This window comes from Brienomyrus brachyistius, chromosome 14, assembly GCF_023856365.1.
Source record: "Brienomyrus brachyistius isolate T26 chromosome 14, BBRACH_0.4, whole genome shotgun sequence".
In the NCBI taxonomy this organism is placed as follows: domain Eukaryota; kingdom Metazoa; phylum Chordata; class Actinopteri; order Osteoglossiformes; family Mormyridae; genus Brienomyrus; species Brienomyrus brachyistius.
In genome coordinates, this window is record NC_064546.1 from 17,781,025 (window position 1) to 17,807,970 (window position 26,946).

Below are 26,946 nucleotides of genomic sequence, written 5' to 3' on the forward strand. Positions count from 1 at the left end.
TTTTATACTTACCCAGCTCCGCAAGTCATACATCTACTTTAAGTAATTTACCGACGCTCACGGTGGGATAATATCAGCATCCAACAGAGCATTTCATTGTGTCTTTTTGTAAAGTTGTAATGCCATTTGTATTTCAGACATACCCATATTCTTCTGAAAAGGGCATTGTCATAGTATAATATCACAATACACCTCAAAACGGAAAAATATTCTTCACGTCATTCTATGACTGAAATCAATTTTGTAAACATGGATTTTAAAACAAAATATTTAACGCAACTTAAAGTGTTCCAGAAATTAGCTACATTTCCAAAAGGAAAATTGGTACTTGAATATATAATATTCATATGGAACATGCAATATCAGCATCAAGCATTAGAATGTAATAATGGGTCAGAGACTCAGGTCAGACCATTGTTCTGGATTCTCACAAGCCACGTGACAGAGCAAAGCTCCGAAGTCACGTCTCACTGAGGATTATACTGGCCAGGGCACATTTCACAAGCACATTCCTCCCCTCCAAGCAAAGTGGATGGAGCACCGGACTCTGCAAGGAAAACCTGCTTACTGCTGCATTCCACGTTACTGTGTGAAATCATGCTGAATTTTCACTTTAAAAAAATCCTTTAAAGGGACAAAATAATCCGTGGGAACAAAACCACACACAAGTGGGGAGGGAAATAGATTGAGATACGTTCCCATTTACACAGGATGCCCCCCCCCCCAGAGCCGATTGTTCTGTAAGGTAAGAATCACAGGCTTTGGTGAAACGGGCCCTACAGCTACAGCCAGATGTTTCATTCAATCTCCTCTTTCAGTCGTCCCCAAATTCCAGTTTTCCTCTCCAATTCAAAGTCTCTCACTTCTGTCCCACAGTGATTGGAGGGTGGGGGGGCAGGGTTGCTGCTGGCCAACACCCTATCAGGATTACCTCTCGCACAATGGGCCTCACTGAGGTCATGACCTTCACCCCAGGCCGCCACCAAGCCTCCCTCCTCAATTAAAGAACCTTTAGAAAAAGTCTCATCCCAGTCAATTATCACAGTGGATTCCTTCACCTTCTTGCAGCCCCCCCCAGCACATCCTCACACTTCAGCCTGTTGAGTGGTATGGTGCCTTCCTTCCCAGAACGAGGCATTGGGTTGGGTGGGGGGGGGGGGGTGGGCACTACATCCTCTCCCCTGAACCGTCTCCCAGATCCCACCTGGTCTTTCCTCTGAATCTATAAGTAGTTACCCTCATGCAGAAGGCGCACCATGGGGCACTGTGTGACTCCATAGGTCAATGCCTGTGAACAGAGGGTCGTCGGTTCCAATCCCATCTTCGACAGCATCTTCAAGTAGTTCATGGGCCATTGAGCAAGGGCTTAATCACTTCATAAGCTGGATAAATGGCCCGCCCCTGTGCTCAGACCCCAAAATGTACTTGCAGCCGTACGTATGACTCAAAGGAGAGCAGTTACAGTTACCATAAGACACCAAGAGGGTTTGGGACAGTGGCATTCAACTACCTTTTTTTGCAGTGGCCAAACTAAAGACCATGAGCGGAAATTACAAGACCACACTGGTGGACAGTGAGGCACATGGCTCAGGGGCTGCAATTAACTCACCCCGCAGTGCGAAACGTTTAACACGGGACCTGGAGCCTCAAGGAGAGTACCTCCTGTCCTTCAGATGGTATTCAAGCAGCACGCCGTGCAGACATGAAGTTTGACAGAGGGCTACTGGAGCGATTATCAGCTCCCGCTGCTCAGTCACATGACATGTCACATGTCACCCGGATGACGAGTCCCCAGCTGGTACGAGCTGTAATCGCGCTCCTGTGCTCGTGTTGTAACAGTCACCGCCCACCTGCCCCGCCGCTTGCGGTGTCCCCAGCAGGTCCTGTGGGACAGCTAATCAGCCTCAGATCAAACTGACTGTTCTCTCATTGACCGTTTAGGGCAGCGGTTCAAGGAAGATGTTCCCAGAAATCCGAGAGATGGTTATTCCAGATCAGATAAGATCAGTTTATTTGCTGAGTTCTCAACAGGTGCTAAGCTGATGTTTATCTGGATTATTTTTTTTTGGGGGGGGGGCGTGGGGGGGGGCTCCCACCGTCCATCATATTCACTGTGTTTTTACCTGTGTGCCAGCATTGTCCCTGAAACCTTTTTTTTTTTTTTAGGAGCCCGATGTTCTTTTTTATTTTACAGCTGTCATCCGAGAGATGCCCCCCCCCCATCTGCCCCCCCCAGGGCTCCGCATACAAGCGCAGCGTCGTACCCACATGCAGAAGCGCTTAAAACATAGCCAGCAAAATTGCTGACGCAGAGAGGTGCACTGTGGGTAGCGCAGCTGGGGCACGTTGCCCGGGAAACTGCCTGGCAAGCTGCCGCCCCCCCCCCAGCCGCCTGCCCCACCCCCTCTGCGGCAGTGGCAGCAGTAGGTGAGGCCCTTGCTGGGCTCTACCCTGCCCGTGCTTGTAACTCCGGGCCTTACCTGCTCTGCAGCTGGCTCTGTCACTCTGCCACCCCGCTCTGCCAACATCTGCTCCCAGAACGGCGCCATCTGTGCCCGGCTCAGGGGAAACACCTCCTCCGGCAACGACCGGCTGCGGCAGCGCCGGGGGAAACCGGGCCCGACCAAACTTGCCCGGTTGGTGTCTAACAGAAGCACTACATTACCCGTGGAGGGGAGCCAGACTACTGACTGTATTTATACAAAACAGACGCGGTTTCTCTCTTCCGACACATGCCTAGTCAAAAAAAAAAAAAGCTTGACAAATGACACTCTGGGAAGCTGATGACTCAACGGCGGCGTCTTAATGCCATTAGTCAGTAAACGCTCTGATTAAGGGCCAGTCACATCAAGGGTCGGTCACTACAATACCCACAATGCCCGCTTTTCAAGCGAGGCAGCAAACGCGTATTTTAAAGTCAAATCATGGACGCGGAGTACACCGACCGGGGCGACTCCAGGAAGCGAGCACAAAAGTGACTGTCAGGGAGAGAGGCTGTCTAGCGAGTCCATAATGATCCACCGAGCACTTCCTGAGTTAACAAGCTGTGGAGCTCCTGCAGCGTTGCTAGGTGACCATCCCAATCTTGGCTTCTTGTCAAAAGACCCAATGGAGGAAGAGAGGGTGTGTGGGGGGGTGGGGGGGTGGGACGAGATGGGTCTAGGTGGGTGGCACCGAGTGGCGGTCTGAAAAGCCTCCATCAAACTCAAACCTCTGCCTGACCACTGACGTTCCAAGAGCTGGACGGTGCAGAAGTTCTGGTAGCAACTATGGTGACCCGATGAGATATTTTTGGCTCTTGTCAGCCAGAAGCTGATGTTTCACCAAACAGCGGCAGCAGACATGCTGAATCATACTAGAATTAATAAATAAAGTTAATAAATAAATAAACTTAAGAGTCGCAAAACCTGGTTTGGATGCAACAACCCTAAGGCCTTAACATCCGGCTCTGGTTCAAGGTGCTTTCAAGAACAAGCTGACAGCAAAGCACAAGACGTCCCCTCCTCCCAAAGAGATCTACTTCACCAGGGGTGTGGTGAGAGAACAGCTGTGGGCTTCCCCCACAGATGGTGCCACCTCCATTATACAGAATTCCAAAAAGTAGCAGATAGCATTCAATATTAAAGACAGCAACAAGTAGCATGACCCTTAAGGACACAGGATGACCAGAAGGCTTTGGGTTCAAGTACCGTTGGCCAGCTTCCTTCAAATGCAGTTTTTCAGCCAAAATATAGCTGGGTTACTTCCGATAAGCACAAGGTGAACAGCTAAAATGACGAACAACAGACTCTTATCTCTGAGGCCAGAAAATGTCAGCCGGGCCCTGCACTGATCTCCATTTTAGCTCCAGGAACAGTTAAAGGCCTTTTGTCACACCTGCAGGCTGACCGCTAGGCAGTAGGTAGGTGCTGAGAGGCACCACAGATGGCCGGCCAGCTGCAGGACAGAAGAGGCCAGGTCGTGAATGAAGAGGCGCGACTCTGCCTTTGTTGGAGAGCTTCTCCTCGCTCTCGCCCAGCACGACGCCCAGGGGCCACGGTGCGAGTGACAAGCTTTGAGGACGGCCCTTGCATCCGGCCCATCAACACGGTGGAGTCAGCTGCCCCCACAGCAGGGGGGGGGGCTCCATGCCGGATATAGGAGCGATATATAGGGATATGCGAGAAAAGCCACTGTAAGAGATTTAAGGCGAAGGCTGGCGCACAGCCCCAGAGAAGTCCGTGACGGGAGCGACTGCAGATCCGACAGGAAGTGCTCAGGTACAGCAGCCCGACAGACGCGGGGATTTAGGGACAGCACCGTGTCGGGGGCTGTAATTAAGGGGTTGCTTAAAACCCTGTCAGTGCATCTCCTGTTCCCTGACAGGCTCTGCCTGGTCACGAGTCAAATGGCAGCACAGGGCAGGCAGGTGGGGGACAAGGACACATTCAGCTATCAGGGGTCCTCTGATTTTTTTTTCCCTCCTAAACACCTTTCAGTGACTTAAGTGTCTGACCCACCCCTCAAGAAATAAACCCACATCGCATTTTGTTTCGTCAGCGCTGGATGGCACGGCAACCTTCGTGCAACTCGTGCCGTTTCTGAAAACACGATCCCATGCGACTTTCCGAAGTCAGGCCTGCGGCAAGTTTTTGAAAGGCGCGTGGAGGGGGATCGAGCGGAGAAGGCCGACGTCGCGGCAAAACCGCGTGTTGGAATCCGGCGACCGCCTTCTCACCAAAACGCCGGCTTGAAGCCTTGAAGCTACCTTCACTGGACAGTAGCCGATTCCCAAGTACAGACAGCATGCCCCCATTTCCTGGGGAGTCACGCTGCTTAAATACGACCGAGTTAGATGAGGTGCGGGCAGAGGTGCCTGAAACCATCTGCAGATAAGAATTTCAGAAGCTCCCTGAAATGCACTTACCACGTCGTAAAGACAAGGCGGAGCTCCAGGGGTCCAGGGCGACGCAAACCCACCAAAATGTCTATTCTAGGACCCATTTAAAGAGGAACCTGGTCACTGCACTTTTCTGGAGGAGCCACTGTAAGAACCTGCGAGGGTGCAGTGGTACACAGTCTTGCATGGGATCCAGCTTCTGAAACTACTAAACATTTTTTGTCCTGCTTTGCAAAGAAAAAAAAGACCTTTTTTCTTGTTAAAACCCTTTATTTGAGCAATTTAAAGAAAACAAAAAAGCTAATGTAAAAATGGTTTAACAGTGTAAAAAAAAAAAAAAAAAGTAATATTTTTTGTTCACTAAAGCTGGTGTTCTTTAAATTCAGGTCTCCCAGCTGTCGTTGGGGAAGCCACACTTGGGGGGTGGGGGGTATTGGGGTGGTGATATTACTTGGAAAGTCAATTAAATTATTTTATTTTAGCCAGATGAGAGAGAACACACATATGAATGAGCTACTGAACTGGTGTAGAGATTGGACACGAGGTCGTCTCAAAGCAACAGTACAAAATAAAGAGTTAAAGTTCTGGTACGAAAAAATAAACAAACTTACAAAATGAAGGTGGGCTTCACAAGAGAATAAAAATAAACCTTTACATTCATCAAAGTAAGTCAAATAAGTCAACCAAGTGATTATCAGTCAAAAATGTAAAAACCATTTAAAGTTTCCAATCGTAGGTTCATTCGTAACCTAAAGCACACAGAGCAGGATGACATGGGGGGGACATGGGGGGGTCCTTTTTCAGTCTTCCTTATAGGTTTACTTCATTATGCTGGTATTTCACACACACAGGTGGGACCCACATCTCGTCTTCTAGACAAGAATCGGCCAACTCGTTTCCAGGATCGAAAGTAGAAAAAAAATTTAAGAAAATCCAGGAAACGTGTGGAGAGGCAGGGATGCACTGTGAGTGGGGTGGGTGGGGGTACTCGGGGTTATATACATCACAAAAACAACAGGAGGGAAGCTGAACGCCCACTGGAGAGACTCAAAACTACAAGAGAAAAATAAAACACAAAGTTTGGGAACCACGTCCCGAAAGGTGTGCATCGTCATGGCGACCTCACTGAGGCTGTGGTGAGTGCATCAGGCAAGCGGCAGCCCAATGCAGGAAAAACCCAGAAAATGAGAGATCTGAGGAAAATGGAGGAAAAAAAGGAATCCCTGATTTAGAAGAAAGTGCCGGCAGTCTGACGGGGCCGTTCGCGGGAGAGGTGCCCCTCACACAGGAAGCTGCGCCAGGGCACTCCTCCCCAGGGTCGCCTGGCGAGGAACCGGCTGGGTGGGAGTGGGGCGGGGGCCACCAGACTCACCGGCTCACAGGTTTCGACCAAAAGAGAGGAGGAGGAGAAGGAAAAAAAAAAAAAAAAAAAAAAAAGACATTTGCCGTGCAACAAAACGCAAACGCACTGCCATCCGGCCCGAGCTCCCCGCTCCGCCGTCGTATTGCACAATCCATCCATGTGTTACAGGTAGTTTGTTTCCGCGTCGCTCTCCCGACGTCTGCGGGTCTTCCCGAACGCTACACTCTTCTCTTGTGGACGGACTCGGACTTTCGTTCCCACGAACCATTCCTGTCCTATGTGCTAAACTGGTCTACTGCTTTCAGCGTCGAGCAATGCTTTTATACCAAAAAAAGAAACAATAAAATAAAACACAAACTAGCTAACTAACTAGCTAACTAACTAACTAACTGGGGCCTTAGACTGCAACGCTTGTGCTTTTGTGGGTATGTGTCACTACATTCAAGATTTAATTAAAATGGGGGGGGGGGGGTAGATCCATAAGGTGATGGTGTACAGCTTCGAGGCCCGAACACACATATAATCTTGGATTTGGTCCAGGAGGTCGGTCTCTAAAATCACGAACAGCGAAATGGATGAGGCTTGTTTGTAGGTGCAACCTGCAGTCTGGATCGTTCCATGCTGGAGACGACGCAGGCGGACTTCGAGCTCACAGAAGCCTGAACGGAACGTGGCCAGGTCCGAACAGGGCCGCTTGGTGGCGATGTGAGGCGAATACGCTGTAGTGTTGCTGCTTGTAAACTTTACCCAAAGATGGTCTTTAAAGGCCACAGAAATATCCGAGTGCTCAGTTCCCCCCCCCCCCCACCCCCAAATAAGGGGACACCCGAAACTGCAGGGGCGGCGTCTGTATGGTAATAGGAAAGAAAACAAAACAAAAAGCACAAAAGGTAAGACAGGCCCCAGCCTGGATAATAGTGGGGGGAACAGGTGAGTTTATGGGTGGTGGGGGCTGGGAGGAAGGTGAGGAGAGCAGAGGGCCTCTGGGCTGTTCCACTTGTGGAAAGGCGGGGGGTGAGGAGAGGGCATCTGGGCTGTTCCACTGGCGGTACGGGAGGGGGGGACAAACAGAAGGGAAGGCTGTTGGGCTGTTCCATTGGTGGAATTAACGGGGGTGGGGGTGCGTGGAGATGGCCTTTAGGCTGTTCCACTGGCAGAGTAGGAGAACTGTGGGAAGTGTGGTCTCCTTTCACTGTCGAATGACTCCATGTTTTCATCTAAAAACAAGACACAGACAGACAGAGCGCCAACCATGGCGGGCATTAGAAGACCAGACGTTGACAGAGTGATGAAAGGACAGTGACCTTGTTCTTCTATGAAATGAAGGTGAACTGCATCACCAGCTCGAAGCAAAGCTAAAGAACCTTACAGCGCTGCCAGCAGGGGGCACCACTCAAATGTGTTACACCTTGGGTCTCTAACGATTCCAGCAAGGGTGTGAACATCAGCTGGCCTTTTGCCTTCCCAGAAGCCCTGGGGCTGTCCTCTGGGCAGATGTGTCTCAACACATAACAGTAATCGCATATTTATCCTCTGGCCTGAATTTTACCCCAGTATTAACCACTAATCCAGAGTCTCCTGTCCTGTGTGGAAGGAAAGGCCAGAGGCTTGCAGGTACAGCCCCCACCACACTGCTGGCTCTCACCTCACTAATGTGGGCTAGGGGTTTATGGCTGTATTCCAGAGTAGAAGGCGTACCTTGTCCCGGGGGAGTGATGGTGATGGTCTGACCTGTGAACTCCTCGTCGAAATACCGTGTGTCTGTCTCTGAGGTGACCTGGGGTTTAAAGGGGGGCACCAGCTATGGGAGAGGGAGGAAAACACTGGTTCAGGGCCAGATCAATCAGAAGATGGACCGCCCACCACCCACATCTCAACCAATGGGCAGGTCACAGGCAGTACAGCTTCAGCAAAAATAAATGTTTTAATGAGGGGAGGGAGGAGCATGAATTAAATGAACCCCACCCACCCACCCCCAAAAAAAACCTAAGTGTACGGGTGGCAGCTGACTGGTCCTGAAGGTGGGCGGGGTCCCGTTGTGGCACACAGACAGTGCGTTAATTACTAGTCTACCGTCGGTCGATTCCCAAAGCCGCTCCTCTTTGTTTCCACTCATTCACTCGCCTGATTAGCGCGTAATGAAGGCAGATGCTGTTGAGAGAGTCCCGCCCCAAGCTGGGGCCTGGGGGGGGGGGGGGTTCAGGCAGAGCCGGTGGGGAGGAGAGTGAGTATGGGGGGCATTTGGGGCGACGGATCTGTTACCTTCTTCTCATAAACATCCTGCCAGACGATCCCGGCAAAGAACTTATGCTGCATGATCTCCTTGGCATCGTCGGGGCCCCCTCCTAACCTGGAATGGCAAGCAAACCGAAGGCACGTTACCACAGGGCCTATCTGTGCTGCCCACATCGGGAACAGGAAGCAGCCCCTTGTACGACATCACTTCCTGTTACACCACACAGTCCCATCCTCCATCATGCTTCAGGATGCATCCGAAATCGCACACTTGTTTGCTATGTAGTAAGCAAAATATAGTATGCAACATAAGCAGTAAGTCCGAATCCTCAGTATAAGTCATACTGCAAGCGAACAACAGCCGAGTGTCATACTACATTCTGCGAAATTCCAAGGAGTGCTCAGAAATTTCTGGCCAAATTTTTCGTTGGCAAAGGAAGCGTCTCTCTTTTTCAGTTTAAGTAGAAAACAACGCTCAGTTACATTAGGTGACTCAAATACGTACCGTTTCCTTCGACAGATTTTAAGTTTTTAACTTTCGTTAAAAGGTCCGTCGTTGGAAAATATCTGGGTTAAATAATATGAAAGATGGAGACTGCAGTGCGCCTGAGTGCAGGCATACTCATGCATTCGTACAGTACGTACTGCATTAAGTAGTAGGCTTCATACATAATTCAGTTCCTACTGTATAAGTCTGCGATTTCAGACTCACCTCCAGTCTTTAATAAGAGGGCAGACATGTCATACGCTGCATAATTCCGGAAATGGACAAGGAAGCGTTCCTGTGGCTTCGCTTGCCCTGAGGGCTTTTGCTCTGTGCACCAACGGCGACTTGCCTCTGCTTGGGGTCCTTCTTGAGCAGCCCAGAGAGCAGGGATCGGCCCTCGGGGCCCAGCGTGCGGGGGAACCGGATCTCCTCCATGAGAATGAGCTCGAACAGCTTCTCGTGGTCCTGGTTGTAGAAGGGCAGCCGGCCGCACATCATCTCGTACATGACCACACCTAGACCCCACCAGTCCACCGCCCTGCCGTAGTCATTGTCCTCCAGCACCTGCCCAATGGAAACCTCGGTCATTTTCGGGGGTGGGGGGGGGGGCGTCCTCACATGGGTAAGGGGAGATACTGGGGAGTAAAGCAAGGAGCTGGCAGGCTAGTGGTGAGTAATGAGAGTAACGTAGCAGGCTAGCGGTGAGTAATGGGAGTAGTATAGTAGGCTAATGGGGAGCACGGAGAGCGCGCTAACATGCTAGCGGTGAGTAATGAGAGCGGAATGGAGAAGAGCAGCGTAGCCGGCTAGCGGTGAGTCACGGAAAGAGCGCCGGAGGCCTGCGATAGGCCAGTGTTTCCGTACGGCGCTATCACCCCCCCCCCCCCAAGTGGGATTTCCTGGGCTAAAAACAAAACGGGAGTAAACATACAGATAACAGGTAGCGAGCAGCACGGCCCAAGCTGCCGAAGGCGGGGATGGCTGCCGTGAGGCACCACACCGCCCAGCATGGCGCGTGGAGGGGGCTACGATCTGGGGTGGGGGACACACCTTGAAAACTAAAGCACTGGGTGGAGAGGGATGTAGCAGTAACACGAGCTAGGTGGCGGATGCGAGCGATGCGGAGTCATGAGGCATGTGTGTGTGTGTATGTGTGTGTGTGCGCGCACACACACAGAGTCGCCATGGTGATCAGGTTACTGGGCCGTCTCGATTTCCAGCACGGCGGGAGCATGCAGCACCCGCAAAGACAGCTGGGCTTGCAGCTGCCCCCTATATGTGTAAAAGCAGCTGTGAGTGCCGGGCTGCATGGGAGCGCGACGCAGATACAGCATGCACACGCGCAGACGCACACACTCACGCACACCGCTCCGTTCAAGGCGAGCCCTGCTTACACATGCACACTGACACCCAGTCTGTCCGCCCCCCCACAGCAACTCAACCTCTACATGCAAGTCAAACAGGTACACCCCCCCCCCCATAGGAAAGTTAGCTTTCTGGCCAGAAGACATGCACAGAGGAAGCTGTCGAGAGTGGGGTTGTGGGGGGGCAACACAAACTTCATTCTTGCGACTGGTGTTTTTATTACACTAATGCAAGGACAAGGACGGGCTGAGTGGGCCTTTGGCTGAAAGGGGCGAGCGCGTCTGTGCTGTGCGACAGCACGTTCCTCCCCTAGATCTCCCTCACCGACCCCCCCCCCACTTCTCTGGGGATGCAGCATTCCTGAGTTCCACGCACAACAAGGTCATTGTTCGCCGGCGAACAACCTGGAACACCGGGTCTCTGGCAGGGCTGCTAGGTTACGCCTTAATCTCCGCGGCAACGGCCCCCACTGCATCTACTGCGGCAACGTCACAATGCGCAAAGTGGGGGGGGCTTCAGAAAAAAAAAAAAAAGGTCAGAAAGATGACAGGGAAATAAATGACGAGTGAAGACTTCAGTAATTTTAAGTGACTCGCTACTAAAAACATACGCGGCTCTTTAAAGCTTTATGTCCAAGCGCTAGGGCTCCTCCCACGCTGCCTGCGGACGCCGGCTTAGAGCCAGAATCCAAGAAGCCTATCCCATCGGTGTGAGAGTTAAGGGCGGGGGGGATGGGGCTCACGTTTCCTAAAGGGATGCCAACCACCCCCCCCCCCCAACCCTACCAAACAAATTCCAAACGGGGGTTAAAAACAACGAACCGGCAACTGTGTCAACACGGGCCCTGCTATCCGGGGACATTCCGGAAGCCAGACACAAGGCGGCACACACGGATCAGCATTCCGCCGTAAATCCCGCACCCCCCCACGACTGACTGGCCTTCTGATCGGTCAGAGAAGGACCCGGACTGACAATTTCGTCATAACTATCCAAAGTTCTCGGAATGACCCTGCAAGACAAGGGCACACAGGCTCTGACAGGGAAGGGAGAGGTCACATGACTGACACAGAGGTCACATGGCTGACACAAAGCCCCGCCTCCCTCTTCAGGTGAGTCGCACCTACCTCTGGTGCTAGGTATTCGGGAGTGCCACAAAAGGTCTTCATGGTGGCCCCGTCTGTGATGCCCTCTTTGCACAGGCCGAAGTCCGTGATTTTGATATGGCCGTCCTTGTCCAGCATGAGGTTTTCCAGCTGGGCAGAGACACAGGCATCAAATCAGCATCAGCTACCCAGATCCACTGGAGTGCTGGGGGGGGGGGCGCAATGTGTGGCCTTTGGTCCCACGGTGCCCCCTGGCAGCTGCAGTACACACAGCGCCCCATATCCCACACAGTCAGCACATCACTTCGATCCTGCTGCCCTGGCACTTTCGGGAGAACCTTAGCAGCCCAGCTACCCGCCCCCACGACCCCCTGCCACCCCAGGGAGATGTGCATTTGTGGAGGGGGAGCAGGGGGTAACGGTTTCGTCAGCTGGAGGAGAGCGATGCCTGGCCCCCCCCACCCCAAAAAGCTGCCTGGGTTTCACTTGCGCACATGTTTGAAGGTCCTGCAGAGACCCGAAGCCTCAGTTTTACCCCATTACCCCACCCCAGCCACCACCTCACCTTCAGGTCCCTGTAGACCACATTACGCTCCGAGTGCAGGTAGTCCAGCGCCGAGACGATCTCCGCTCCATAGAAACAAGCACGCTCCTCGGAGAAGACGCGATCCCGAGAGAGGTGGAAGAAGAGCTAGGACAATGGGGAGGGGGGTGTCATAGGGGTCTGGCTTTTCCAAGTCCATAATCCCTGCCCCCCTCGTATTGCCGAGACTCACCTCTCCACCGTTTGCATACTCCATGACGAAACACAAGCGGTCATGGGTTTGGAAGGAGTACTTCAGTCCCTGGGGGGGGGTGTTAAAAATTAGGCTCGGCTCACAGCGCTCAGGCTTGCAAATTAAACTGCAGACAGTTCGGAGAGGACTGAACACCAGAGGAGGACAATGAAAAGTATGTTACACTCGCACTACACCAGATCAAGGGACCTGAGTGACGTATGGCCGATGAACACTACAGATTGGATCACTACTCCCCTTCCCTACTTCTACAGTCAGTAAGTGCCTAAGCCCCAGCACTACATTTGGGACACACTCAGCTGCAGTCCACTGCCCGGCAGCCTCACAGGGTTTGGAATTATGGGAAAGCTGCCGTGGCAACAGAGAAGTGGCGTGTTGTCCCAGACACTTGAGACAGACGATGTGGGCACAGGGATATTGTGAGCCTTTGTGGAGCCTGGCAGCGAGGGGGGCGGGGTCCTTTCTGGTCTCCTATGGGGCCCGCGTCTGCAGCCAGGTTGGGCTGGCGCCTCAAGCCCATTCAGCGGGCCGCCACGATCACTGTGGAGCGTCCAGACAAAGGCACTCTCACCGTCAGGAAGGGGTGCTTGGAGTTCTGCAGCACGCGGTTCTCCGTCAGCGTGTGTGCAACTTCATCCTGGAGGAACCACATAGAGCATTAGTGTGGACGGGCACAAAAGAGGGGGGCCTTCTCAGGGAGCCAAGATGGCGATTCCCCCCCCCGGAGACGACTCACTTTTGCCACGATCACTTCCTTCTTCAGGATCTTCATGGCGTAGTAGCGTCCTGTGGCCTTCTCCTTCACCAGGATCACTTTGCCAAAAGTGCCTTTTCCCAAGAGTTTGAGGTATTCAAAGTCATGCATAGTCTGGGAAGATGGAAAAAGGGTCAGGTTCTATCCAATCAAAATGCAGCCTTAAAGACTATCAGCATCACAGAAGCCGCAATTCGCTAACAGTTCAGTTACAGCATACTGTACCACTTTGAGTCGAGGTTTGGTCAGATACATCTCCATGTCCATGGGGTCAGGAGATGAGTCCATCATCTCCTCCTCCTGCCTCTGCAGGCTGTCCGCCACGGTCTGGATGGCTTTGGTCCACTCCTCCCTGGGGGGGGCAGGAGGAGACAAAGAAGGAGATGGCGAAAGAGGGGAAAAAAAAGTAACCGAAAAGAAGAGTAAGCAAGCAACAGAGGGGGAGCATTACAAGGCTCATCTTGACATGGGCGCTGCCCCCCCCCCACCCTGCCAGCTGGCACTGTGCTTACAGCCAGGGGGGTCACCTGTCACCTCGCTGCGTCCGCCCACCCAGCCGCCTGCCCCGCCAGCGACATGTGCTGTGTGTCTGTCACACACCGGCGTCTGAGACTACCTGTCATGGTCTGGGGGTGGGGGAGAGAACTCACCTTTCTTCGGGGGTGTCCACATGGAAGGTGCGTTCGATGACAGTGGTCCACTGCAGACAGCGGATGATGAATGTGTTGGCTTCATCAGCTGACATTCTGAATACGCCATGGGGGGGGGAGGGGGGGGGTGCAGAGAGAGAGAGAGAGAGAGACAGGCCGGTCGCTGCAGCCATTTTATCTGTATTGTGATTACAGCTGACACCCGCTGTGAAGACCGCTGCCCAATGCAGCCGGGGGGGTGGGAGTGCAAATCGAACCAAAGGGCAATTCATGACGAGCCCCAGTGGAGGGGGGGTGGTTACTGTAGCGCTGAACCAATCCCCCCCACCCCCCCACTTCAACAGGTATCACGACCCGCCTGACTGGTGGACACGTCAACAATTAACATCATCACACCATATTTCCGATATTTTTTCTGCGTTTCTATAATATTAGCACCCTACGTAGCTGCTGCATGCCGACTCTCTGTGCATCGATTATATCTCAGGCCCCCTCATTTCGGAAGGTCCCCAGCTGCAGTGACCTGGCCAATGCAGTCCCCAGCTCCGCCCGCTGCGGGGTTGGGGGTGGAGGCGACCCCAGTGCTCTGAGGCCGCATGCTGGAGCTCGCTGATGGAGCAGCCAGCGAAGCCGCAAGATAAATAATTGAAATCAGCCGGTTAATAACCACTATAACTCAAGGGTGTCAAGTGAAACGTTTTGTTCGGACGAAACAATATGCTGGCTAATTACCACGCTCAGTCATCTGCACAGCGCGAGCGGCCTGCTTTCCGCACGCACTCTGCTGCTGTGGGGACATGGGGGAGGGGGGGGGGGGGGGCGGCCGCAGGACGGGGGCGCCCACTTCGCCCCCACGATACGCCGTCAGTCCTCATCTGACAAGGACCACCTCAGACAACAGAAATCACTTTCTATATGAGCATGACAGCCCCCCCCCCAGGGTCAGAGCATGGGGAGCCCCTGCTACCCAATTAATGTGACAGCATCAGTAATGGAGACTCTTATTAACCAGTCATAATTTTAATGATCAGAGTGACACTTGACCCCCAGTGCACAGTAATAGGAGAGAATCACTTACGTGCTACAGAGAAGTTATTTAACGGGGTCTCCAATTGATCGACGTCCTGCGGTCTCTCCTTATAGCCGATGAACGTACCGTCGCTCTTCAATAAGAAGTATCGCGGGCCGCCAGGTCTTGATGTACTCACCTGCAGGAGACAGCAGAGGGCTGGGTGAGGGGCTGCGAGTGTCACATCATCACTGAGCCCGAGAGACGGCCGACTCAGAAGAGACGCTTTACGTGCGTCTTGGACTATCACACACGACTCGGTCCGTGCGGCCTTGAAACCACATCACCGATTAAGCTCATATTTCCATTCGGGACAAAAGTGAGGAGCATGGATGACCGCGACCTCCCATCCCTACCCCCCCCCCCCATCCCACTCCCGCCCCCCATCCACCCCCCAGCCGAGTGCTGAAAGGCTCAAGCGTATCGATCCAGTCTGACAGGAGTCGGGAGAAATTAGAATTTCCAAGAGGCAACCAAACTCAATTTATTGCCACAGATTTGTCAGGAAACGCTTCACCAGATGTTCCAAAATGTGAAAAACAGCTTTCACTCCATATGAATAAGAAAAAAAAAATTTAAGAAGCAGAGCGAGGGCTCATATTGAAGCAGGCCTTGTGTCATTTATTTTTAATTGCAGGAACTGGGTATTAACCCCACGCGGAGACCGAGCAAGCTGTCTTTAATTGCCCCATTTCTGTCACCAAGCAGTCTGGAGACGCAGAATCAGTCAGCAAACTTCTCCTGCCCCGACTTCCTCGCCAGCACTTGGTGGGACAGGAGCTGAAAATCCAGCCTCCACTGCGCCAATGAGTTGGGTTATGCCAGGTCTCAGCGGTAAACCTCCACCCGTCGGGAAAGGGCAAATCGGGAACTATGCCCCTTCCTGCTGGACAGTGTCTGAATCGTTGATATGGGAATGATGGAAACCATTCAGGTGAAAGGACCAAAAAGCGCATCATCAGAAGAAGGATGAAACATACCGAGAAAAGCATGGGGGCTCCCAAAGGGGGGGGGGGGGTCCGACAGGCAGGCGAGCAGCTGGAAGCACTGCACACCCTCCATTACGAGATTAAACCATTAAAACGCGAAAGGCCAAACTGTAAAACACCTGATTTGCTGCGAGTGGCTGGGAGACGGCGCAAATCGGCGGCCAGCGAGGGAACATCTGCCCCAGAGCGGCAAATATGGCGCCCTTCACTCACGAGCAGATGTCCAATGTGTCGTTACTGCTGTGTCATTTTTCATCATGACGTTGTGGGGGGGGGGATTTTACATTTCCATTCTGCAGAGTAAGTGTTTTAAATAAATCATAGTTAATTTAGAAATTAGTTCGACTTTGACGACCCTCCGCATTTTCCGGTATGTTCCACCACGTCTCCGGCACAGATGCCTCGCCTGAAAAGTGAAGGCATCACGACCGTCCAACGTGCTGGGGCCATTTCAGCTAGAGCCCGCCCACCAGAATGACTGGCCAATCGTGGAAGGCTCCCTCCCCACAGTCACCAGGTCAAGCAGCATCGCAAAGCTCTTTTGGGGGTGGGCCGTGGGCGACCGATGCCAGTTGTGATTGGTTTGGACTCTCTTTGGCCCCGCCCACTCACATGGAACTGTCAAGTGCAGGCAGGGAAAGAGTTTGCAAGATGCGGCAGAGGGGGTGGCTGCCCCAGAGGTGCCGGGCTGCGCGGAGCGTGTTAGCACGCTGGGCTAACGGACTCGGGTGAGCGCTCTTAATCGGCCTCACAGCTTCCCGCTGACGAAGCCGCAGGCTTGGGCTGCTGAACCGTGTTGACACGGCGCCGAGCGGCAGGTGGGGGGGGGGGGTTGGCTGGCGGTCACTTCTGACTCGGACACCACGCGGATACAGAGGCAGTGACAGGCAGGGGCAGATGTTGGGCTGGGGGGTGGAACAGCGGTCAGCAGCAAGAGGCTCCTCACGGTACGGGGAGGGGTAGCAGGTGGACCCAGACCTGCCTGCCAGATCCCTCTGACGCACGTCGGGCCCCGCTGGCTGCTGGACGGGCCGCACACCCTGCCCCGGCGTAGACGCGGGGGAGGGGGCGCCCAACAGGCAACCCAGTCACTATGATGGCTGGGACCTACAAGCCACATAAAGGAAGGAGCAAATAAATGAATTTCAAAGGCACACGGCCTGAATTAACCCCGTATTTTAAGCTTTGCAGCGCAATCAGGCAGCGGGGAGTACCCCTCCACAGAGGAATGTGCCACAGAGGGTCCACTACCCCCCCCACGCCAAGCCGTTTGAGGACAAGTGAGACTTAATAGCTTGGGCCAGAGGGTGCCACCTCAGCCCATCATGCACATGATCTCCGGGGGGGTGGAGGGGTGTTAATGGTGCTGGCCGCTTTGGGGAATTATGGCCAGGGCTGGGGGGGGGGGGGGGGGGGGGGGCAGTCACGCGGTGTTAGCTGATGCCACCTGAGCCTGGTGAGCAGGTTGGGGGGCACCAGAACCAGCAGCAAGCCTGGGGAGCGGCTCTCAGCTGGCCCACACTTCTCTCCTCTCCCGCTCTTCCCTTTTCACAGGTTCTTCTCTTTTTCACTCTAACCAGTGTTACTTTCCCCTTCAACACCAACACCACAAACCTGCTAGAAACACCCCCCCCCAAAGCCCCGAACACTGTACAGGGGTTAAGATGTGGGGGGACTGGGTGTGCAATGGGCGGCCTCAGATACACGTGGTGCCCCCCCCCCCCTCCCACACATTGCCCAACCCCAAATATCTTTAGATGACACAACACCCCCCCCCCCCCCACCGACTGGGCGATTACTGCCCCTATGTGCCAGTTCCTCCTGCGTGCCGAGACTGCATCCAAAAAAACATAACGGGCTACATCCTCTGTGATGCCCCCCCCCCCACCGAGAGAGAGTGTTGTGCATGATGTGAAGGCCCCACAAGACGATCCCAGAATCCTCTGGGGCAGACTTCCAGGGGGCATTTAAACCGAAAGCTTGCCGAGTTCCTCCTGGCTGCAAAATAAGGTAGAGCTGATTAAAAAAAAAAAGAGAGAGACCACAAAACAGGAGGCTGTAACGGAACCAGCTCTGACCGACCCAGACGGGCCCCCGCAGCCCGCCCTTCACCTGCGGGGAACGACAGACTCACATCTCAAGTTTGGTCAAAATGTCATGTCACAACATCACCCCCAGGACCCAGTATCTCACACTTTATCACTCTTTTCCGTCACAGGCCGCCGCCCCCAGACGGACGGCAGTGAAATACTCTGCACTGCAAACGGCACAGCTGAGCGGCCGGCAAATAAGGAACTGGCGAACCATACGAGAGCGGACGCAGGCGTAGGAGGTAAGAAACAGACCCCTTTTAACTCTGAGCCCTGAGCTGCTGAGTCATCCAGGCACCTTTCAGTCGATAGCAGTAAAGGCACTAGACCATCCCACAGCCACACATACATGGAAAAAGAAAAACAGGCACTCTCTGTGGTCACCCCCAAATGCAGATGCACCATACACACGACAGGGCGCCGCTGACTGAGGGCGGAGCCAAGCAGGCCCAAGCGGCACCACAGGGGTTGGGATGAATTAAAAAAATTAAAAAACCTCACTCCCCCCCCTCCCCCTCCAGAGGAAAGACACTGCTGGGGCCCCGGCGGAGCGCCTTTACATGACAAACAGCGGCGGGGGGCCCTGGGCAACGGATGGACAGGGGTGAATATAATGAACCGACAGACTCTGCCAGACAAAAGCGGATTCATCTTTATTTGCAGACTGCCGCCCAGCTTGAGTCGGGGGGGGGGGGGGGTGTCTGTGTGTGCAGGCGTCTCCTGTCCAGAGGCCCTTTAAAGCATTAGGGCACCGAGGACCGTCAGCAGTGCCTCCCCCACCCCTGCACAGAAACACAGCTCGTCATCACGGATTGTGCACACTGTAGATGCACAAATGCTATTCAATTACAGAACAAAACTGCATTCTTAAATTGCTCACCAGCATAACTCACAAGTATCCCCAACAATAGCCAAGAAAAAATATATATTTTATTTGAGTTAATTAAATGGAGAGTGTTTTACAATAAAATAGACAAATGGACAGACAAATGAAGAGACAAACGAACATGAACAATCCACACAGCTCTGCTACTCGTATGTCTCAAACCCCCAGACTCAATGTCACCAGCTGCAGCCCCAACCCCCGGGCAGCTCACCAAAGCCCTGGATCGGACGAGACGGCCTGCGGACAGAACACCTTCCCGTCAGTCCTGGCTTTAGCAGTAGGCGGGTCAAAACACTAGGGCTTAAATAGCGTTTTGTTTTCCAATGGGACCCTTAGCGTGTGTGAGCCCCCACATTTTTCCAGCGACTTCATGTTTTCATGCAACGGAAACCACGACATCCCTGCAGTGAGGTGCGGAGGAGGAGAGCAAAGCAGGTGAGGTTACGTCTCTGTCGGAAAAAGGAGCAGCGAGGCAAAGACTCTCCTGGACCCCCTCTTATACATGTCAGAGTTTCCTTAGAAATGGCCCATGATAACCACCCCCCCCCCCCCCCAACCCGCCCACTTTCACTGGTTTCAGTTCAATTTGTTCCAGTTACTGATGAGACTCAAAGTCAACTGGGCCCCGAATAGTTAAAGGAGATTAACGAGCCTCACCCAGCCCCCACCTTCAGCCGCCCCCCCCGTCCACTTTTTGATTTTCCCACACGATCTGAGACCGCTCAGGCGAGTGGGTGGGGGGGGGGGCACTTGTCTGTCTGTGAATTTGTCTGTCCGTGGCTTCTGTGTGTCTATGTGGGTCTCCATGGCACCAAGACAGGAGTGAGTGTGTGTGTGTGGGGGGGGCGTAGAGAGCGCCTGGTTAAGCTCTTTAATAAACACATCATGTGAGGTGCATGCAGTCAGGGTGAAACAAGGCGCAGATGCACAAAGGTGCATGTGGCTGCACCTACACAACACACACACACACACACACACACACACGAGAGGGGCAAGCAGCGGGACTTCCTGCGGTGGGTGCCCTTGTGTTTTTGTTCCCGGCTAGTCCATGGCCGGGAAGGCGGGGGAGGATTGCAGTGAGAGAGGAGGGGGCAGCGTGTGGGTGTGGAGTGAGGGGGTGTCCAGGATTAGGAAATTTAGACCAAAAAAATTGGGGGGCCCCTGAGCCTTTTGTTGGCTCCCCCCCGGGCCTTTCTGCGCAGCCCCTGCTCGGAGCCTGCAGCTGCGCCTCACGGCCTTGTGCGCTGCATGTCAATGAGGCGCGGGGGCACCCCGATGGAGAGGTCAGCGGCGGCAGGACTGACAGCACACAACAGGGCAGCGCGTGAGGCCCCGCCCCCACATGCCCATATAAGGCGGCCCCTTCTCTCAGCACGCGCATTCACAGGCCACACCGAAGCCCCCAGGAGGTTTGTCTTTCTGTCTCCCCAACCCCCCCCCCGGTTCTCATTGCGCCGCAGTCGCTATCAACAGGTCTCCCCGGCCGCGTCGTCAGCGACGTCCCGCCCCCCCTCGGTCCCACCCCACCCTGGCAAATTCCACCACAGCTTTTCCCCGATACAGTCACTGTCGCTGCTGCCACAGCAGTGGCGGGGTGATGGGGAGGGGGGGGGCCTTTGGGGCGCCTGCCCCTCTTTCTCACGCTTGTAAGAAAGCCCTCACTTCTTCTCCACAGAAAGTGACACCTGCTGATTACCATAGAGACACTGTGGGAAGTTTTCAGTCTCTCACCATTCACTGTTCTCCCCCACCTCCTCCTGCACCCCCCCCCCCCCCCCCCCACCCCCCCCCCCCCACCACCCCCCCCACTCTGCACCCACCTCTCGGCAAACAAGCAGGACTCGGATTAGTTAACCAAGTTAATTCGCAAGACAAATAAACAAACAATATATTAAGGAGATGGCGGGGATCTCTGATGCCATTGGTTCAATAAGAGGATGTCCCCCCCCACCCATGACACAGACACTAACACACAATATTTAAAGTTACACACCCCTCCCCTTTATTATATAGTTAAAAATTAAAAGAAGAAAAAAAAAGTATAGCAAGTTAAAACCCTTAAAAGAAAGCTTAGGATATACAGCCAGGATCTGAGGGTCCGAGTCTGACATCATGGAGAATCGGCACCAGAAAAGGCTGCGCGGATTTCGGGGGTCGAATAAGACTTCGGACATTTTGGGGAGAGGCGGAGTAAGACTGGCAGACACGGCACACGCGGAGACGGATGGGCGCTGGCAAGCGGGGGGGGGGGGGATCTGCAGCAATCTGCCCACACAGTCGGCCCCCCCATCCGAGCTAGCAGCTGAGGGCCCCCCGCGCCATTTCCCCCCACCCAGGTGCTGGTGAGAGGGGCTCACAAGATTGATGCGGGGAGATGGGGGTGGCGAGTGGCTCGGAGGCGCTCTACCATTCGCCACCCCCCCCCCCCGACGAGTGATGGAAGCGGCCGTCCCTGGCATCCCGTTACTGGGCACCCCAGGGTGGCGCGCTGCTGCCCGCACGTGACAGCTGGGATCACACCATTTGCCTCTCCACACCACATTTAGCAATCGCTGGCACCCAGAAAGGGTGGCTGCACCGGGAAGCTCAATGCAGCCCCCGTTCGGGGGGGGGGGGGGGGGGGGGGGGTGGCAGAAGACGCGCTCGGCCATCACAGGCCGACTCGGGTCAGGTGCTTCGAGGAACAAGAACAGCAACAAAGTTCCCTTTCAATACAATTAAAGGGACAGGAAGGGGAACGAGGACTGACAAACGGAGACCGGCCACTCGGCAGACATCAAGATCAACCTCTCCGCGCCCCCCCTCAACCCCCCCCCCCCCCATGACTCACCGGGCGTGGCACACAAACACACAGACCAGCATGTTCACACACAGGGTTACAGGAAACACCCAGGCCAGACCTCTGAGGCCGTCTGGTGATGTGGGGGGTGTCTGTGCCGCAATGACGCGCAAATGAGCCCCCAGAGATGGGCACTGTCCTCACACTTTGCTGGGGGGGGGGATGGGCACTCAGACAAAACAGGGACCTCTAGAGCGACTACCACTACAGTAGCAAAGGATGTGGTTTCTGAAGAGAAGGCCGTATAGAAAGAATCCATTTCCTTTTTTTTCACTGCTGGCTTGTTTTGGCATCGCCACTTCCCCCCCCCTCACTCCCCACCCCCCCCCATCCGCTTTATTTCCTTTATTCTGCTGAAACATCTCGCCGCCTGTAGTCAGGCCTGCCACACACAGCTGCTCTTGTTCCGGCCCTCGTTAGCCTGGTGAAGCCGAGGGCTCTTCATGTCGAGGCTCCCTGCCCGTCAGCGAGCAAATGAGACGAGAGGCAGACGAGGCTGGCAGAGGGGCGACACCCTGAGTGAGGTCAGTCGCACATGTGGATAGCTCTTTAGCATTAGCCTTGGGATTGTCGTAAGGGGTGGATGCCAAAGGGCAGGCCGACAGAGCAGGAACCTTGACACATGTGCTACCCACAATGCATTTCTCCCCATGGATATTTGGACTGTGCAGCATGTTAACACTCCCATCACTCCCAAGAAGACTTAAGTAACCCATCTCTGGAGGAGGTCTGTAGTTGAGTTTGAAATGTTTTTGAATGGTCCAGTTTTAATGGGGTTTTACTGCTCGCCTCTGCCGAGGAAGCAGGATGAAGGACAGATGATAGATTACTGCTTCAGTGAGGTCTTATCAAGAGCTCGGGGAAAGTTGGCCCAAAACCGACAGGAGCCGTTTCTGGACTGGAGACCTGATCGTCCCACATCTGCCTAAGCTGCCTCAAAAGGCCATGGGGGACAAGACAGGCACAGACAGTAGAGGCGTCAAGCGGCAGTCTGGCCAATTCTGCCCAGGATGGCCTGAGCTTGGAGAACAAGGCTCCATCCACTTTACTGTTGCCAAAGTCCATTTCTAGGAAGGGGAACTCTATGCCCCCTTTGGTTTCGCTGCATTTTAGGCCTAATTGGGGGGAGGTCCTAGTATTTACAGCGGCACAAAGGCAGACCCATTAGGGAAGCAAATGGGTCCAGTCCCAAGCAAGCATAAGATATCTGCAGGCCATGACATCATTGGACACGAACCAATCAGGCTACGATGGCAGCAGGAGGGCGGTCCACTCCTACCGCGTGGAGACTCCGCACTTGTGGGTTGTGTCCTTTTCAATCCATCAAGATTCTGCGAGGTGTGCCGAGGCATGATGGGAAGGCAGCAGATGGCCCGGAGAGCAGAGCGGACTGCGACACGTCGTGATCCCCTCCGGCCGCTCCATGGCGCGCCCGGTTCATCACCCGCCGGCCGCGCAGCATCGAGCAGGAACCCGGCACAGCCGCGTCACTCCGGCCAACCCGCCCGCGCAGTGGCAGCGGGGCCACAGCGACCTGACAATGACGTGACACCGAAGCTCATCTCAACAAGAGGCCGCACTGCGCGGGGGAAGCTGCCGACTGCCCCCGCATCAAAGTACGGCCGCGCCGAGTGACATTTTGCCGAGCACAGCTGTTGGAAGCTGACAGTGTGCCAACCCGCATTCTTGAAGGGTTGTTTGTTTGCTCTGTGTGTACGTGCATGCCTGCGTGTGTGTGCATGCGTGACAAAGGCAGAGAGAGAGGCTGTTTTCATCTAGGCGGCCTGTGTACTACTTGCCTTCAACTTTGCGATAAAAGCATGCAAGCTAACGCTAGCCTGAACGGCAATTGCGATATTTTAAATAAGAATTATCTTCCATTAATACTTCACTCTTCATTTTAGAGGTAGAAAAAAAAATACAATTTTATCCTGGAGAATGAAACTTGAAAAGTCGCTGCATTTTTCAAAGCGTAATCGACGCGTTACAAATCACGATCAAATTTTTGCATTCTGATCTGCGGGCTGACAAAGGCTCCTTCCCAACGAGGCTGTAAAGTGCATGGTGGATTTTGCCCCCCTCCCAAATGACCAGTGTCCCTCCCTCTGTCTCGCACCACGGAGAAGCGTACAGTGAAATCGTGGCAGACCCCCTGCAACACTGCCAAGTGAGCACCAGCTAGACCAGAAATGAGCTTTTTATAATTTTTTTTCTAACTAAATTCTCAGACAAAAAGGAAAAAACAAGTGCGATTCAAAGGAGACAGTTTACTGGGGTAACCACAGCGCTATGCGCCGTCTAGCACTCCAGCAATTTCTGCTCTGTGTGTAGGTCAACCAAGAAGCCACACGTTTCTCGCAATCAGCCCCAGAATCACAACCGTGATCGTTGGCGACTGCCGAAGGGGGGAGAGAGAAGGTTCCAGAAGCGCAAGGTTCCAGAACTGAGCCGTGTGCGTTGGGAGTAACTGCTTCTCAAACTCTCAGAATGGAGATGTCCTCCTTCGACCGCCCCCCTCCCCACGCCGTTTGTGTTTGTTCTTAAACATCCCAGCATCCTTCGCTGCGAAAGCCTACATATCAGGGCAGCTGCCTCTGTGACAAAGGCCCAGCCAGAGCTCAGAGTTCAGGAGTTGCCCTCACACTGTGTGCATGGAGGCCGATGGAGGCATCTTCTGCCCGAAACGTCCTTGTCTGCTGACCTGCCATCACACACAGTGTCGCTACAGCAACACAGTGTCCATCACGGCCCTGCCTGTCGGACGCCCACAGGCACATCGCCCTCCCCTCTGGCATGGGGGTGTTTCCGGCGTCCACAAGACAGGGCGGGGAGGGGGAGCTACAGGTGTGTGGGGGAGGTCACCTTGTGTAAACAGCCCACTACTTCACAGCAGCGGAGTTTCCCTAGGGGCGGGGGGGGGGGGGGGGGGGGGGGGGGTCAAACTCAAGCTCACAAAGTTTAAACAAAAAACAAACTAAGTGCTTGTTTCAAAATCAGACTGAGTTTGGAGATCAGGAGAGATAAACAGAGAGAGGAGAGGTTTTGGTTTATGCCATGGATCAGGTGAAACCCCCCAGCAAAGGGGAGAGGGGCAGCCTTTGCAACATCACGGTGCCGCAATGGGCCCTGGCCCCCACCGACGCTGCCATGCCAGTGACTCTGCCTGGGCAATGCTGGGGGCTGACATGTTGCCACAGTGACCTCGGCCTAATGAGACCCCCCCCCCCACCACCACCACCATCAAGACTAGGGGTATCACTCCAGGCAGACTCACACCACCACAGTTCTTATTTCACTGCAGGCATTTTGGTGCCTCATGCAGGTTTAAGAGGCATTAAACTGGTCGTCAGGTCAGAATGCACTCCCTGTCTCCCCAACCTTAATTCCCTGCCCACCAATCACCCATCAACCTCTTTGTCCCCTCTTCCCCATCAATCCCTGGTCCAGCCAGCCTGTGCTACCGTCATCCACAGTTTTTAAATTGCAGTACAATATCATACAGAGATACAATACACATATTTACACATATTACTTAGCAGAATATTCTGCAGGGTCAACCAGCATGCATGGCACAGATGGGGTTAAGAGTCTTGTGTAAAATCCCAATGTGATATGACCAGTCTGGCAACCACAGGATTAGAACCCACGATCTTCTGGACAAAGGTACTAATCCCAAACATACTGAGCTAGCCAGCATCCATAATACGTGATACGTATTGCACACAGGCTGACTTTGGGGCCACCACCAAAAAGTAGGAAAACTTCACGTCTGCTGTTCAGTCAAATAGAGAAAACATATAAACAGCGTCTAACTCACCAGAGGGGTCTTCTCTGCCCCCCCACACAGAAAGTAAACCAGCATATGAATCTATATAAGGAGCAAGAAATTATACTTCCCCAATTAATAAGGTAATAGTGCACATTAACAGCGTTGGTGATGCTTTTCATTCTGCAGGAACTTGATCAGCTCTGCATTTACTGCCCAACCCCAAACCAGCTCCCCTCAACAACCTGTCCTCTTCAGACTTAAAGGCGGGCAGGAGGGAGGGCGAGGGGCCTACCTCGCTTGTGCAGCCACCCCTCTTTCACGATGACGACGTCCGTCATGGCGCTCTGCAGGACTGCTCCGTCCTCGGGCTCCGACAGGGAGAGACGCTGGCGTTTCCCGCGTGGCCGTCAACTGGAACCGGCGCCAGGAGCCCTTGTTCTCACGCGTTACCTGTAGGGGGCGGGGCATTGGCACCAGTCACAAATAACTTACCATCGGCGAACGACCACACCCAGCTCACGAGGAAAGTGAGACGTTTCCGTCGCCTGAAAACAAAGAAGCAAAAATGCACCGCATATGGGAGCAGAGTCCACTGCGAGGGTGTCAGACGCCATCCCCACGTGACAGAGGGCCAAAAACAACCCAGGGTACGGAATAATCTGCTCCAGTTGTTCCTCCCTCCCTTGCCCGCTCGATTGCACTTGCTCTTTCGGCCCTACTTGTCACATCAAAACCCCGAGCTCGATCGACAGGCAAAACCATGACTAGATTAATCCGGGCTTTCATCTTGCCATGTCCAGCACAGGTGAAACACCGACAGAAAGTGCCAGAAGTTTCTGAATGGAGGATTCTGTCAGACCTGACAGGGCCTGAGATCCATAGATCATGAGCTTCTGCGTCACACGCCAAAGCCCACCAGAGCTCCCCTCAAACCAGATTGCGGACCAGTTCTCCATAACCGCCCCCCTTCCCCGTCTATGTGGCTCGTTACCCGTAAACTGCGGCCCATGGAACCATTAAATGCCCGCAGCACGAGTGTGCATTTCTGAGAAAAATCGAAACATTCTGGTCACCAGTAAACAACGGTGTTCCGGCGCACAAGACTGGACTAAAAATAGAAGGGCAGAGCACTTGTGCTTGTGAAACTCTGCAGCCCTGCTGTGGGCATATCTGAAACTAGCCTCCTGGAGACAAACAAAAAGGCCGATACCAACTGCGACGTCGCAAAAAGGCACCAATCACACGAGCCCCACGGAGCTCCCCATGACCTTGGCACAGAGCCGAAACGGAGGTCAGCAGACCGTGATGTTGATGGTAAGCGACTCACCCTAACCCCCTTTCGTTTAAGACAAAATGCAGTTAGTTTTCGACGTACCCCCGTTCACACACTGCCAACGCAGCCAGGTCCGCCAACGGCCTTCGCGGCAGCACAGTCATGTACCGTGTGACCTTCACAACCGTCCGACTGGCACATTTCAGGACGCCTATATCCCACTACTAGGGGTCCTGTGCGCAGAATGACATTGTCATTCACGTACCTTCACCAACTGGTTCATTTTTCTAGGTCACTCTGCTCAGTCATTACTCAAGCATCTCCTTTTCCTGTAATCAAGGTACTGCATGGCGAGGGGGAGGGTTGACCTGCTGTTCTGGGGTCTCCCCGCTCAAATG

General features: G+C 53.8%; 1 protein-coding gene across 1 annotated transcript; it reads right to left on the reverse strand.

Annotated features, from left to right (window-relative positions):
• Positions 1-6,696: 6,696 nt before the first annotated feature.
• Positions 6,697-25,613, reverse strand: akt1 (v-akt murine thymoma viral oncogene homolog 1). Its single transcript, XM_048974213.1, is given in 15 exon segments — positions 6,697-7,459; positions 7,941-8,043; positions 8,505-8,592; positions 9,314-9,528; positions 11,454-11,582; positions 11,998-12,123; positions 12,209-12,277; positions 12,801-12,866; positions 12,966-13,097; positions 13,209-13,335; positions 13,634-13,712; positions 13,715-13,729; positions 14,712-14,817; positions 14,819-14,841; positions 25,568-25,613. Coding segments are annotated over 15 exon segments (1,404 nt in total). The 3' UTR covers positions 6,697-7,379.
• Positions 25,614-26,946: the final 1,333 nt, after the last annotated feature.